The 13851-nt window shown below is 51.2% G+C and overlaps 7 protein-coding genes across 7 annotated transcripts; 4 read left to right on the plus strand and 3 right to left on the minus strand.

Annotated features, from left to right (window-relative positions):
* Positions 1 to 820: 820 nt before the first annotated feature.
* SCP_0407180 (predicted protein) lies at positions 821 to 2698 on the minus strand (the record flags this gene model as incomplete). Its single annotated transcript, XM_027757446.1, has 8 exons — positions 821 to 1155; positions 1213 to 1327; positions 1493 to 1617; positions 1670 to 1754; positions 1805 to 1870; positions 1927 to 2200; positions 2257 to 2395; positions 2458 to 2698. 8 exons carry the CDS (start codon positions 2696 to 2698, stop codon positions 821 to 823), a joined length of 1380 nt encoding a protein of 459 aa, XP_027613247.1.
* A 1888-nt stretch (positions 2699 to 4586) lies between these two features.
* On the minus strand, positions 4587 to 5258 carry SCP_0407190 (hypothetical protein; the record flags this gene model as incomplete). Its single annotated transcript, XM_027757447.1, has 3 exons — positions 4587 to 4637; positions 4689 to 4864; positions 4922 to 5258. The coding sequence occupies 3 exons, from the start codon at positions 5256 to 5258 to the stop codon at positions 4587 to 4589; spliced, it is 564 nt and encodes a 187-aa protein (XP_027613248.1).
* A 244-nt stretch (positions 5259 to 5502) lies between these two features.
* On the plus strand, positions 5503 to 6529 carry SCP_0407200 (RWD domain-containing protein; the record flags this gene model as incomplete). Its single annotated transcript, XM_027757448.1, has 7 exons — positions 5503 to 5535; positions 5583 to 5616; positions 5672 to 5737; positions 5787 to 5917; positions 5967 to 6101; positions 6150 to 6324; positions 6384 to 6529. The coding sequence occupies 7 exons, from the start codon at positions 5503 to 5505 to the stop codon at positions 6527 to 6529; spliced, it is 720 nt and encodes a 239-aa protein (XP_027613249.1).
* A 304-nt stretch (positions 6530 to 6833) lies between these two features.
* On the plus strand, positions 6834 to 9463 carry SCP_0407210 (predicted protein; the record flags this gene model as incomplete). Its single annotated transcript, XM_027757449.1, has 8 exons — positions 6834 to 6972; positions 7035 to 7190; positions 7244 to 7420; positions 7478 to 7705; positions 7763 to 8338; positions 8398 to 8670; positions 8723 to 9043; positions 9096 to 9463. The coding sequence occupies 8 exons, from the start codon at positions 6834 to 6836 to the stop codon at positions 9461 to 9463; spliced, it is 2238 nt and encodes a 745-aa protein (XP_027613250.1).
* Positions 9464 to 9868: 405 nt separating this feature from the next.
* On the plus strand, positions 9869 to 11483 carry SCP_0407220 (predicted protein; the record flags this gene model as incomplete). Its single annotated transcript, XM_027757450.1, has 11 exons — positions 9869 to 10081; positions 10143 to 10241; positions 10293 to 10348; positions 10404 to 10476; positions 10529 to 10538; positions 10591 to 10717; positions 10774 to 10931; positions 10994 to 11020; positions 11074 to 11207; positions 11267 to 11357; positions 11416 to 11483. The coding sequence occupies 11 exons, from the start codon at positions 9869 to 9871 to the stop codon at positions 11481 to 11483; spliced, it is 1056 nt and encodes a 351-aa protein (XP_027613251.1).
* A 120-nt stretch (positions 11484 to 11603) lies between these two features.
* On the minus strand, positions 11604 to 13136 carry SCP_0407230 (WD repeat-containing protein; the record flags this gene model as incomplete). Its single annotated transcript, XM_027757451.1, has 6 exons — positions 11604 to 11959; positions 12019 to 12098; positions 12150 to 12367; positions 12428 to 12710; positions 12766 to 12899; positions 12960 to 13136. 6 exons carry the CDS (start codon positions 13134 to 13136, stop codon positions 11604 to 11606), a joined length of 1248 nt encoding a protein of 415 aa, XP_027613252.1.
* Positions 13137 to 13288: 152 nt separating this feature from the next.
* Positions 13289 to 13718, plus strand: SCP_0407240 (hypothetical protein; the record flags this gene model as incomplete). Its single annotated transcript, XM_027757452.1, has 3 exons — positions 13289 to 13310; positions 13366 to 13526; positions 13599 to 13718. 3 exons carry the CDS (start codon positions 13289 to 13291, stop codon positions 13716 to 13718), a joined length of 303 nt encoding a protein of 100 aa, XP_027613253.1.
* Positions 13719 to 13851: the final 133 nt, after the last annotated feature.

Below are 13851 nucleotides of genomic sequence, written 5' to 3' on the forward strand. Positions count from 1 at the left end.
TCCGATGTTGGTACTCGGCAGCCTCCGAGGCAGGAACGGCTCAGCATATACGTCACAAGATGCATAGCCAAGTATTTCTCAGGGAAATACCCTGAGAAAATTCATAAAGTATAGCTTGAGAAAAAACTTTGAAGAAACTAAAGTGAATTTTCGTGGGAAATACTATGATTGTCCAATCAGCAGCTGAGAATCACAGTTTTTCCTGGAGAAATATTTTATTCTTTTTTCAGAGTTTTTCTGTGTGCTTTACTTTCACCCTTTCTAGAGGTTTTTGCGCAAAAAATACTGGGCCATGCTTCTTGTGCGTCTGGCTTGCGAGACTACAGATCTACGTTCTTTCGGAAGCTGCAATGGTTTTTTTCGATCTCCGACGTATCGGTTCTCGGTCGCTTCCGTGGGTGAGCCGCTGGAGCCGAGACTAGAAATACTCGCACAAGACGCAATCGCCAAGTATTTCTCAGGGAAAAATCCTGAGAAAATGCATAAAGTAAAGCATGAGAACTTTGAAGAAAGCATAATGAACTTTCCTGGGAAATAAGTACCATGATTGTCCAATCAGTAGCTGAGAATCACAGTTTTCTGTGTGCTTTATTTTAACCCCTTCTAAGCGGTTTTTCCCCGAAAAATACTGGGCTAATGCTTCTTGTGTCATACCTCATCGCGAAGGCGAGAATGCGCATGCCATCGGGCGTAAGACAGCAGACGGCCGAGGTGCTTGACCGCCGGCATAGTAGTGCAGAGCAAGCATAACAACGCATCAATAGCACTATAAAGCAGCGGTAACACTACAAAGCAACGATAACACTGTCGACTACCGACATCACACATAATCATACCGACGCTCGCGCACATCGACTGACAACCAGTCACCCTCTCGACTACTGTTCCACGTATACTCTCGCACCGTTGACACAGACGACTGTGACGGACTCGGAGATGGAGGGCGTTCGGCGGGAACGCCGGTCGGATCTACGTGGTTTATCCAGTGTTGGATACCCTCAACAGAGCCGACGGAGTCGTGACTGTATTTCTCCCGCACGATGGGGTTGTTTGGGACTCCAGACAAACTGCCACAATCGCCTTCGTCCTGGAGATCCATGAGCATACTGTCGACTTCTTCAGCATCAATGGCTGATGAAGTGTCCGACATGTGTGCTGCAAGGCCATCTTTTGTGAGCTTTGTATCAATTGCAGGGAGACGTCGTTGCTCACCACCACCTTCGCCACTCCAGTCCGATATAGAGGGTACAAGGGGGGGTCTACGGGTAAGAGGTGGAGGGATTGAGTTGACGACCTCCAATCCAATGGTGTGAACTGGTTCTGGTACCTACATGCGCAAGACGAATTTGGTGAGAGCCCATCAACAACACTGTCACGACAGCAGGGATAATGCCATGAGTGCTCTTCGCTCCTCCGCATATGAGACTGGCGGTAGAATATCGCGGACCAGGCACGGTATTTCAACGGCAACGTATTCGGGCTCGTCACTAACCTCAGGTATTGTCCAGCCTCCGTCGACACCTACTGCTGAGGCGAGCCAATAGACTAGAACTTCTTCCACGGTAGGATCCTGTTCATCTGACTTGAAGATTGGCGATACAAAGGCCCGTGTCCACCCTGCGAATCGGTCGTCAACCCTGTCTATTAGAGGGTACGAGAAGAGGCGTACCTTTCGAGAAGGCACCGAACACCCAACCAAAATACGTAGTCACCACAAACCAGTGAGAGCGCTCAAGGAAACAGACGTCCCATATCTTACACGTATTTCAGCTGATATCTCAACTAAGAAATTATGTTGTCGCACCTTACTCCATAACCTCTCACAGCAGGTATAATCCTTGCGCTCGCTATTCGGACTATGAGGAGGAAGCTGTAGCGAACACTCAGCTTGCATTCCATCATGAAGAAGTACACGTTGGAACGTACTGCTGAGCATCGTACAAACGCGATAAGGTCTTTGGGCGAAAGTATCCAGGGTGGTTGTGTGATCACAGTGACTGAGGGCTTCGGGTAGCCTTGAGTAGACGGAGGCGCAGCTGACGCACTGAACGTCGTATATCGGATTATGTCGTTGTCGATGTCAACAGCGCTGGCGTGCCACTTCTTCAATGAAAAACACCAGTCGTCTGTTTGTGGCATAGTGAGATGCAGAATGCGTTGGGCGGTTTTCAGGGGGTACTCAATGACCCAACAACAGATTCTGCAGGATACGTAAGGCATGAGCAACGAAGTCGAGCCAGTTTGCCTGAAACTCACAGCTCGACATCGGAGACCTGCCCCACAGCACGCTTGGGGATATTGTAGTATGGGGCGCATGGGAGAGTGAGTACCTCTCCCGTAGTTTCATCGTCATTGTCTGCGTCCAGTGGCGCAGAGGGAATGCACCGATCCAGGACTGCGAATCGTCCGGCCGTCAGCAATGCATTGAGTAATCAACGTTTCAACATCTAAGCTCACAGGAAAGCACATCTTCTGAGAAACTTCTTCCCAGCGCATGCATGTTCTCCAGTCTCCTGAATGCCTGAGGGATGACTGTGAGCTGATTCATGTGTGCTTTGTGGCCCTCTGGTGGCATCGGCATGGCTGTGGCGGCGAAATGCATCTTCGGAAGAGTGGCCCTAGATAAATACAATCTGAGGTTGCTTGTTGCAGGAATAGCCATAGCGGCCTGGACTGTATCCCATATACTGAACTTCATGGTGGCGGAACTTAGAGGAAGAGATGTGTGACCACAACTTCGACGAGGACTGCGGCTTAAAAATGCTGAGAATGAAAAGGCAGCTAGAACCATGGAAACGCTACAACGACCATGTTGCTCCTGTGGGTGCCACGGAAGTAAAACTGGGACAAGGAAAGAGATTGCTTGGCATAAAAATACAATAATACAAGGACAGACGAACAAGGCGTGCCTGATCAGGATGGAAATCCTTAAAAAGGATAAGCTTGCGCGAACGGTAACGGGTGCGTGACTTGGTCACGCGGGTGACGCATTTGCGGCCGTCGCCAGAGATAGAGGCAGCGTTGTGGCGTTCGAGTGTGCATAGAGTAGGCTACATATGCTTGACATGGTAGAGTAAGAATGATCCAATAGATAATACAGTAGAATGCTAGATAGATTATGTCCATATTACCCAGCGCCGGCGCCGCATGATAGAGTAACGATCCAACTTGAATGCCGCCAGACGAAGCTTGCATACACCAACACTGCCGAATTTCCCAACACAGGCATGTCTTGCGGAAAGTCAAGTGCAGCATGCGCCGCCCCTTTCTCGCATCACACAATCCCCGCACTTCGTCTCACTCATACGAATGGGGTTGCGCTGGGGAGTAGACATGAGTCTCGAGCAAGACGGAGACTTGCAGCCTGTATACAAATGCTAAGATCAGCATCCACATGCACTCACATGACATGCACAACAACATACCAACTGGATGTCTTCTGCTGAACAGACAGTCTGCACGCAGACAGTCTTGCGTGCGAGTATGCATGGGAATGAAGTGCTGGCACTCGAGGTGGTACCGGCCGTCGATGATCTACGCCCGGTTGTCTCCGTCAGTGCATAGAAATGGGCACAGTGAGCCCAAGGACAAACATTATGGCACATTTCGAGTAGAAAGTACAGTACGAGACCAGGCAGGGTGAAAGCTACAAACTGGCTGGCCCAGGACTCTGCTGTTTTTATGCGTAGAGAAACGCGCATCAGCCGACACAAGAAGCGAAGCAGTTCCGGCGCACTGATTCGGGTTGCACGTTGACCTCATTCACCAATAAATCGGCAAGACCTACAAGGCGAGGCTTGGGGCCCCTCACAAGTCCTTCCGATGAGTGAACACCACATACCTGTCACGGCACGGTGTATCTTGAAAAGTCGATCAAAATTGATCAGTAATCTGCCGATGGTTCTGCTCGGCCAGCATATAGGACTCGTAAAGTCACTGGCGCCAAGGCTGTTAGCCTGCAGCGAAGCCCGCCACTGTATTCAGAAGACAGGGATAATGAAAACTTTGAGGCTTGTCTAGCGGTATATGAACGGCGCTTGCATCTTCTGACCGACGTATAAGGACCGGCATCAAGTCGATTAAGGGGGCTGATAAAACCTTCGAGTTCGCCGGCCTCGCCATCGTGCACTGCACGAGGCAGTAGGCGTGTTAGACGCGTGTTGCGGAAAGCCGACGATGATTCTGGACCTTAAACATGCGTTAAGCAATATTTAGCCTGTGTCGCATCGTGAGTCACCGCGCATTTTAGGCATCACGCCCACTATGATCAGGATACAGGCTTTCATTCATGTGAGATGCCGTTCTCCAGTGATCCTTCCGGTTTTGGCGGCGGTGCATGAATACAGCACACGAATACCTGACATAGGAAAATGTGAATAAAACATGCACGATGTCAGTAACGGGTCGCAAGGTTCTTGAAGGCGCTGCCGACCCGTGCCCCTCGAAGCCGACGCATGACTTCATGCAACATGCAGTCTGACCGCACGAGAATTTGCCATGAACAAAGTCACCTGCACCAGAGTCCGTCTTACACGAGTCCTCAGAGCCTGTGAAAGCAGCGAAATTATAAGGATTATAGGCCGAGGTCACGATCCACGAGCACGAATTTCATTCACTAGCTGCACCTTCTTCCTCACCTGCAGGAGATGTCCATGAATTCGTTTCAAGAGTGGAGCCAGAGCACATACCTCATGCGCAAAGCGTCTCCGCCAGCGCTCGCTCTTCAGACGCCTCCTTTTTTCACCCTTCTTTTCGTGCCTCCTCGCCGCAACCATCTCCCGGATCAACTTGTTATTCCTGATGATCCTCATCAACCTGATGTAGGCGGATCCAGCCTCGTATTTCCCGACTGGAATACTACGACCTACAACAGACCCGACGGAGTCGAAGAGTGAAACACCTTATTATGAGTGGAGCTGACCTGAGTAGGCGTTGCTAGGTTTGACTAGATGATTGACTCTCGTGAGCTCCCATTCCTTCCAGACTTCATCTGGAGACTTCGTTCGTGCTACGGTCTCCTTAGTCGTATGGAGAAGGAAATCGTACATCTTTCCAGAGGGCCTTGGGATTGCCCTAGTGTAAACTGGCTGCAGAGGCGATGATTCGGAGGTAGCATTGGAATCCTTCTCATTAGCGGGAGGAGAAGGAGATGAAAAGAACCGGATATGGCTCGTCAAGGGCATAGCATTTGGGACAAGAGCTCTTGCGCGCTGTCTGAGGAGTGCTGGTGCTACTCGATGGAGTATGTCGGTCAGCATTGGGAAGACTTAGTCGACAGAGCGTCGACAGGCCGCAGCTCGTGTGAGATACGCCGTAGACAAGTTGCGAGCACTGCTCCGCTACTTAGAGTGGTGGTGCCAGCAGAGTGAACGAGAACTAAGTTCAAGCAATCGGAAGGCCAAACACAAATGCACCCGAGCAAGCGCTGGAGCGGGACCCCGATCATCTCTCCACAATTGACCGAGCTGAGCAGCCTGCAGCTCTGCCCCCTGCTTACCTTCCATGTCTTCTGAGGTACTCCTCGAGGAGTTTGAGGTAACGTTTATTCTGTATCAGGAGAGCTCACACTCATCATCACCCAGGTACTCGAATCTATCTACCCGGACGAGCTCTCAAGTGTGTCCTTTGCGTCACGATACGGGGTTCTTGTCTAGCTGAGACTCATGCAAAGAATTATCCGAAAGGGCGATCCGCATCGATATCGAACCAGACGAACAGGTAGAAGGGGAAGAGCCATGTACGTGACATCCATGTTGTTTGCGCAGGACCTAGTTGAGCCCTCGCAGTAAAACTCGCACTCGAGGTGCAATACTCGAATGACTACCCGGATGTCCTGCCAGAACTCTCACTGGAGATTGTGGAGGGATCAGTGGATGAGGAGGAGATACAACACCTTCTAAACGGCCTGCGAGCTGTGGTATGTTTTTGCCCAGTACTGCTCGTTCATTCCTTGATCATAGCGGCAGGGATCAGAGAATCTTGGCATGGCGATGACCTTTACTCTGGTCTCTCAACTGAGAGACCAACTGTTGTCTCTCGTGCAGTCCAGGGCGAAGCGAAGGAAAGAAGAGGAACATGAGAAGGAGAGACAGGCCCTCGAGGTTTGTCTGATCTGCGCAATGTAACATGCGCGCTGACGGTCGCCACAGGTTGAGGAGGCTCGTACTCGAGGAACTCCGGTCACTGTTGAAAGCTTCAATCAATGGAAGGCCACATTTGACAAGGAGATGACAGTCAGGAAAGCCCGGGATGACGAGGAAAAATCGAAAGCTCTCACTGCGAAAGAGAGGGAGGAATACAAGAGGCTTCAAACGCGTCTTACTGGTGTGTGAAATTGAAAGTTTCTTCTCCCGCGAGTTTTTCACGTGGTTCGTGTTGTCCAGGCCGGCAACTATTCGAGCGCAACAGAGATCTCGACGTATCTGACGACAATCTGGTGGAAGAAGGGGCAGTGTCTGTGGACATTAGCCAGTACGATCGAACTTTGACGGAAGAGGAAGAAGAGGTGACGTTCAGCGACAGTGAATGAGCACCACAACGGGTCGACCGTTGGCACTGTAGCCACCCGACATGTAGCCTAACTAGATGTATACCTTGTATTGGCACACTCCTACTCGAAGACTGGAGGACAAACTGGGCAACGCGGTCCCGCCTGTTCACGTGGATGTCACGTGGGAAGTAGTAGTTGCTGAGGATCTGCAAGGTCCGATCTCATGGACTCATCAGAACTCTTTCCTTGCCTGAACCTTCTTCTCCTCAAGACAATAGACCGCGCTCGTTCTCAGCCTCCCACTGCGCACTTTGTGGCGTCCTGACATTCCGGTACTCAAAAAATGAATGGTACACCAAAGAGTGCCTACGCCTCTGAGCTCGGCGACCTCTTGGCCCAGCTCCCCCTCAATCAATCCAACCAGTGGACAGAAATCGAAGCCACTGCCCAGCATCTCGCTGATGATCTTCGTGTGAAGGATGGTCAGGCCCGGTCTGCTTGCTTAATTTCTGTCGCTGCGCCTGAGTTGCTCCATTTTCTGCAGTTGAACAGCAGACTGCGCTAGGCAAGACGCTCCTCCCGCAGACAATCACCTCCCTTCTTAAGGGCGCCATCAACGGCGCCTGTATTCCGAGCCCAACATGCAAGCCGGCTATTCATGAGATCCTGCGGGTTGGTGCCAATTTGTGCAGAGACCATGGCGAGTCTGTCTCTTCGATGCGCCTCTGAAATATGAGACTTAACGCGGAGTAGACGAGAACAGGGGGTATCTTCTGGAAGCCGGATTCCCACAGACCGTGGTGTCGCTTTTGGAGGGTTATGCAGAATCTATCCAACCCAATCAGGCAGTACCTCTACCTCTGTCAATACCGGACCTTAACGTTGTCAGAACATCAATCGGACTGCTCCTGAACGCCAGCATAAGCTATGGTGCGTCTTACCATCACTCAAGTTTTGCGCCGTCTCAGTCCTTATTCTCTCCGTCAGAGCCGGTCAAGTTTCGTCTGATCTCATTGGAAGCTGCGATGACCATCCTTAAGCTAGCTATGGCCATTTACCCTCCAGGTTCCTGGTCGAGACCTCAACAATTGTTCACGGATGGAATCTCACACGAGTCAGACGCCGCAACCTTGGAGTCCTGGAATCTTCGAAGCAGTCTATCGTCATGGGCCTGGCGCGTCATCTCTGAACTGAGAGGGGATGCAGAAGACGATCGTGAGTCCCATACCAGCGCTTCGCAAAGATGGCATGTAATTCTCTGACCCTTCGTAGCTCAAGCGCAGTCGTTGTTCGGTCCAGATGCTTTACCTTTTCTCGTGAGGCCTCTCAGCGCCTTCATCCCGCCATATCCCTCGCTACCCTTGCTATTCTCCAATCCCTCTGTCCGTCATGCCTTTGTGCAAGGGGACTTCGACGTTCTGAACGAAGTTTGTGGACTGTTGGAGTCGCTTTGCATGGACGTCGAGGATGTCCGGCTCTCCCTCGCTCGAGGACTCGTCTTTCCCGATCGAGAGCATAGCGGTGTAGCCTGTCTATCCGACATGCTCTCTTTCGTAGGTGAGGGTGAGTACCCGCCGTACTGGCATCTTGAATCTCCTGGCGAGCGGTCGACGATGGAGAAGCGATTTACTATCTGCAAGGGCGCGGTTATCAAGGCGGTGGTCGAAGTTGCTGGCGAAGAGAAGAACATGAGCACGCTGTGGGACGACTCTGACACTCAGAGGCCTGGAGGCGTGTTCGTAGACAGGATGGTAAGGTGGATCCGGACACACAAGGGTCTGAAAGAGACGCATCGTGATGACCTGATCATATGCGCCACGCTCAGCTTGGGCAATCTTGTACGACGAGGTAAATTCTTCATATTTTTCTGTTTTTCGTGGCTTTGACCGATGTCGATGTGTCCCCAGACGCACTTTCTATGGCACTGGTCAACCCTCCCATATCGCTCTCTGCTGACTTGGCTGCCCTCCTTGAGCCGGATACCGATATCAAGGTGAAACACGGGATTGTAGGATTGCTGAAGCACCTGGCTCAGCCGCAAGGCAACAGAGCAGTGCTTGGACAAGCTGGAATCATTCAAAAGCTTGCCTCGTCCCAGGTCTGGGGCGAGAAGTCGGACATCGCGGTGATCGTTCAAGGATCTGCCATTGGCGTGGTGAAGCACCTGTGCAACGGAAACGGTGAGCACGTCGCCGATTGGACCAGTTCCCTATTGTTCATGTCGTATCACAGCTGAGAACTCCATCGTTACTATACTCCCGGATGGTTCAAATCGCTCGGCTATGGAGCAGATCCTAACTCTCACATCCCGTTCTGACGAAATTGCCGTGAAAAGCGAAGGCACGCGGGTTTTGGTCAATGTGATCAAGTCACTTTGGTCCAGTGATAGATCCTCCCTCGACGCAGAACGACGCCGAAGCGCAGTCAATGCCGTCCTCACGCCAAAATGTACCTCAGCGCTCGCGCGACTTGTCGGAAGGAGCAAGCGGTACCCCGTGCTAATTAACGAAGGTGTAGTAGCATTGTCACTGTTGAGCACGGATCCGCACGGAGGTTCGTCTCCCTTTTTTGTTGATCGCATACTCTGGCTGACGCTGCGAATCAGCTACGCTGGTCTTGGACGCGATCATGAACCCTTTGCCCAGCGAGGTGATACTTCAACCACAATCGCAGCCTATGTCCGCAGCAACGAGCGAGGGCTCGCCGACTGGAGGCCCACGTCGTGCACTCGACATGCTTATCACCATCCTCAAAGACGCTGATCAAAGCATGCCGTTCGAAATGCGCGCCAATGTGTGTGCAGTGTTGGCGCATCTCGGTAGGAAGGGTGCTATTGGCGAAGAGAGGGCAAGCGACGTTGCGAGAATGAAGGACAGTACGCGGGAATATCTGGAGAGTGCCGCAAGTGGGTCTGACGGGAGTGCACTGTTGGTGAGCAGTGCGGCGAAGCGGGTGTTGGAGGCTTGGGCATGATTTTGGTTATGTCTCTAGTGCTAATGTACGAGATAGTACTGAAGTGTTGTGTATAGATTTGTACCTTGTAGCTGTCCCACTTTTTACCCCTATCGGATGATCCATGATATACCACAGTCTGTCAGTCTCTCGGTCATCAATCACACTCGCACCTCCCTGACGGCGTGCTCGTTGACAAGTCTGACCTAGTATCGCCTGTGGACAAAGTGACTTACTGTACAGGCGGAAACTTGGTATGAGTGTTACGTTCAACCGCCCTCGTCAGAGGGATGTCGTAATCAGGGGAGAAGCTTACGATGCACGCGTGCGCACATCATGCCCGAAAAGGCATCGTGCTTCAAATGCAGGCATATCCTCCCTCAGCCCTCGACATAAAATGCGGAGGCTTCTGAGAGTGCTCGATGTATGCGTAAGGCCCTCAGGACAGCTCTTCTTAGCCCCATCATCGTGTCCTTCCTTGCGATTTTTTGGAAGCTCTTCAAATCCTCCAACGTGACGAAACTGCAGGCAGTTGCTGAGCCTGAAGTGAAGACAGACGTGCTATACCTGCCAGAAATGTCGGTTGCATCCGTGTCCAGACATGTTTTCAAGAAGGTGTTGGCCGTGGAGACACCTGAGGTGTGTTGTTCACGTCTAGTTGAGATGGCAGAACTGCTTACGAGTGCGAACTTGATCACAGGGTGAAGGAGCCCTCGTGCGACGTTCTATCGGGTCGATGAAGCTGAGAAACCTCACCCCCTTCCTCATACTGGATCATTTCAGTATATCCCAAGGAGCTGTGAGCCCTACGGCTTTGGGAGATAGAAGGATAGTGTTGACAGCTATGTAGGGTTTTCCAGACCACCCGCATCGCGGTCAGGCAACAGTGACATACATGCTTGAAGGGTACGTCATAATGGCAACATATGGTAATGCGTGTCTGAGCTTTTATAATGGGCAGCTCGAGTCGGCATGAGGATTCTGCTGGCCACAAGGGCACAATCAAGACTGGTGGCGTTCAATGGATGTGCGCAGTGAGTTATCTCTGCCTGATCATCCCTTCCTGCGCTGAGTACCATTGCTCAGGGTCGAGGAAGTGAGCAACCCGTGTGCAAGCGTGTTGTTGTTACGAATATGATGTTTCGCAGTTATGCATGCCGAAATGCCTGTACACAGTCCTGGTCAACCTGATCCGCGCGGTCTCCAGCTATGGGTCGACCTCCCAAAGCAATACAAGATGGTCGAACCTTCGTACCAGGAGCTGGAACCTGATAAGTCAGTCTATCCTGTTCTGCGCCTCTGGACGTTGCACTGAACGTATACTGTCTTAGGATTCCGACCGCTTACCCAGAAGGCACAGACGGGCCTGTAAAAATCAAGGTCATCAGTGGTAAGAGCCATGGCGTTGAGTCGCCCGTACGACCCCTCGGAGGGTGCTGGTACTTCCATCTCATTTTCGACAAGAAGTCGTCCATTTTCCAGAGCATCCGTAAGTTCACAGCGTTTCCTCTAGCGTTCGATGCATGCTCAAACATGTCGTTCATTTCATAGCGGCTGGGTGGACGGCTTTCATCTACAGTAAGTCTTGTGATTAGATGCCTTGGATGAAAATGACCGTTCACTCTCCCCAGCTTTTAAGGGTTCCCTGAGTGTTGGCCCTGATCCAGAGGCGCACGAAGCATTCCACACGCTCGTTCTTTCGGCAGAAAGCGAGGAGACTGGTGTCCAAGTCACCGCGGCAGAAGATAACACCGAGGCGGTTCTCGTATGTTCATTCTTCATACTTCTTGATCGTGACAGAAAGATGAACTATCCGACTTTCAGATCGCCGGAGAACCCCTCGACCAGACTGTCTTCCAATACGGTCCATTTGTGATGACGAATGAGGAGGAGATCCGGTCGACTCTGCTCGATTGCAAGTATCCTTCAATAATCTGAGGTTGCACAGAATACTGAGTGTTGGAATGTGATAGATCGGATGGGAAAGAACGGATTCGAGAAGGCGCATACATGGAAGAGCAAGATTGGCGGACGCCGGTGACTGACAAATGCTTTGGCTCCGGGTAATCCACGTCTTCTCAGTAAATCAATATAATAGTTACCATTTACCGGTAGCTAAATGCATCAGCACTGTTACGCAACCACAATGGAGCGCTGACACCTATTTTGTGGGCCGACTTTTCTTGCCAGCATGTTGAGCCGTCCCATGGCCACCCGATTCATTGTCGCTCTCAACATCCTCCATATTCGCCCACACATCGTCTCCCACGCCATGCTGGTCCTCATCGTCGTCTTGAGATCTTGACGCGGGCTCCAAGTCCGCGTTTTGGTCCCAGGCGACGAAGGTAGGCGTGACTTTCATGTAGACCTTGTCGAGCACCTCTCCTTTCTTCGACTGCTGCTGGCCTACTTCCTCCGGTGGCGTGTATGTGCTGTGCAGTCGAAGAAAACGGTCTTGCGATACAGAAGCAAGCAAACCAGGAGAGGGGGCAAGGGATGTTACGGCACCAGCGAGAGCTACGATACTCAACAACAGTAAGAGGAGATCTCAGGGACGAAGTATATGAAGCACGCACCTTTGTAACTGTATATGGTCTTGCCGTTTCGTAAATCTAGTGCAGAAAGGTCGCAGCGCTGGTCAGCTACGAAGAGCTCGCTGCGAACAGTTAGATATTAATTAATAATTGTAGAAGAAGTAGGTACTTACTGCTCCGAGAACCCAGCCTCGACCTGGCTTATGCCTCCAGCCTTGGCAATGTGCTTCCAGTCTGCCACAGGACGTCTAGCGGCACGTGTGTCGTATCGACGCACGCTCCCAGATTGTGTACCTGTAATTAGATGATAGGAAGACGAAGACGAAGATGACAGATACGTCAAAGTAGTTATGTGAACAGGTTGCCGGAGATCTAGGTTGTCGTTTGCAACCTGCAAAAGTTATACAATTCTAAAGGCAAGCAATTCGGGAATACAACCGTCGGGACTCACGTTCTTCGCTCGCCATACTTCCCCCGGTAACAACATATCACCACGTTTCCTCTTTTTTGACTCAACGCCTGACGGCACTGCGCGGGCCCCGAACGCATCTTCCGTTCTCCAAACAGACAATTCGACCTCCTCGCCACCGTAAGCAAATGTCTCCTTATCCGGTGCAATACGCCAATCGGAGAGTCGCATTGGAAGAGAGGTAATCTCGGACGTTGGAGGGGCTTCACCTTGTCCGAACTGGGTTAATCGCAGGGCGCCGTTCGAAGTGCATGAGTACACTCGTCTGTACGAAAATGGTCAAATCCTGTCAGATTGGCGACTAGGTTAGAGCCACTTACCTGTTTGACAGAGCAAGGCCGATAAATTTCTGTCCACTCTTTAGACGTGTTTCCTTCCATTCATGCAGCAATTCCGGCGCCGCTCCAGACGTTCTACATGCAAATATAGATCCGTCTGCACGAGCGGCGGTTAACTTTTCTTGAGCATAATTCCATGAGTTTCAAAACGGGACACATGAGTTTGGCTTGAATACCAGAGTCTCCGAATCAACTCTCGACACGGTGAGTTTTTGCACAGCCCTCGCTTTGCCACCAGCACCCCCTTCGAGTAGGTGAGTCACCTCGGATTTCCACTCTCCAACTCTATCTGGTGGAGAATATCTGATGGATTTGACGGTCCCAAGTTCGTCGCCAGTAAAATATTGAGGCATAGTGTAGCGGTGAATCTGCTGATCAAAGATTTTGTATCTTGTGGATGTCACGGTGAGTGATAGGACGTGACGGGTCGCGTTCACGCGTCACGGTCACTGTCAGACTGTCCACCGACCATGTGCCGTTGGTGTCCGCAAAATTATACGAAGCCATGTCTGATGTTAGGGCTGAAGGTACGTGTCGTTCCTCTAGGGCTTGGTCATGCTGCTCAGCGACCCGTGTTTTCAGTCACTCAGGTAGTGCGCTCTCGGGCCGGTATTTCTACAGGGCCGTCGCATTTGCCCAGTCTACGCACAGGGTATTGCATCCTGGCGTTTACGGTCATTGTATTCTTCTTCGGAAGCTATGCAATATTCTTCAGTGCCTTCAGTGCTCCTACTGGTGTAACGGTACGTTTTGACCGCTTGCATCCCTGCTTTTTGTTTGCACCCCTTGACTATGCGCTCTGCGTTACCCTGCAGATCCTTGACACATTAGCTAGAGATACCCACTACAAATATTTCACTATTTTGCTCGTCCCTACCACGGTTTATTTCGTAATCGCCAACTGGGTTGGATGGCAATACTACCGGAATTCATGACCTGCTGCTTCTCACCTCACTTCCGCGGTTCCCATCATCCTACAGGCTACCCTACGTTGACAAAGTGGTATCGTTACTCAATAACAGCCTGAACAACATCAATCATATACTTGGCATAGGGTGGACGACATGC

Source organism: Sparassis crispa (assembly GCF_003851025.1).
Source record: "Sparassis crispa DNA, contig_000003F, whole genome shotgun sequence".
Classification (NCBI taxonomy): domain Eukaryota; kingdom Fungi; phylum Basidiomycota; class Agaricomycetes; order Polyporales; family Sparassidaceae; genus Sparassis; species Sparassis crispa.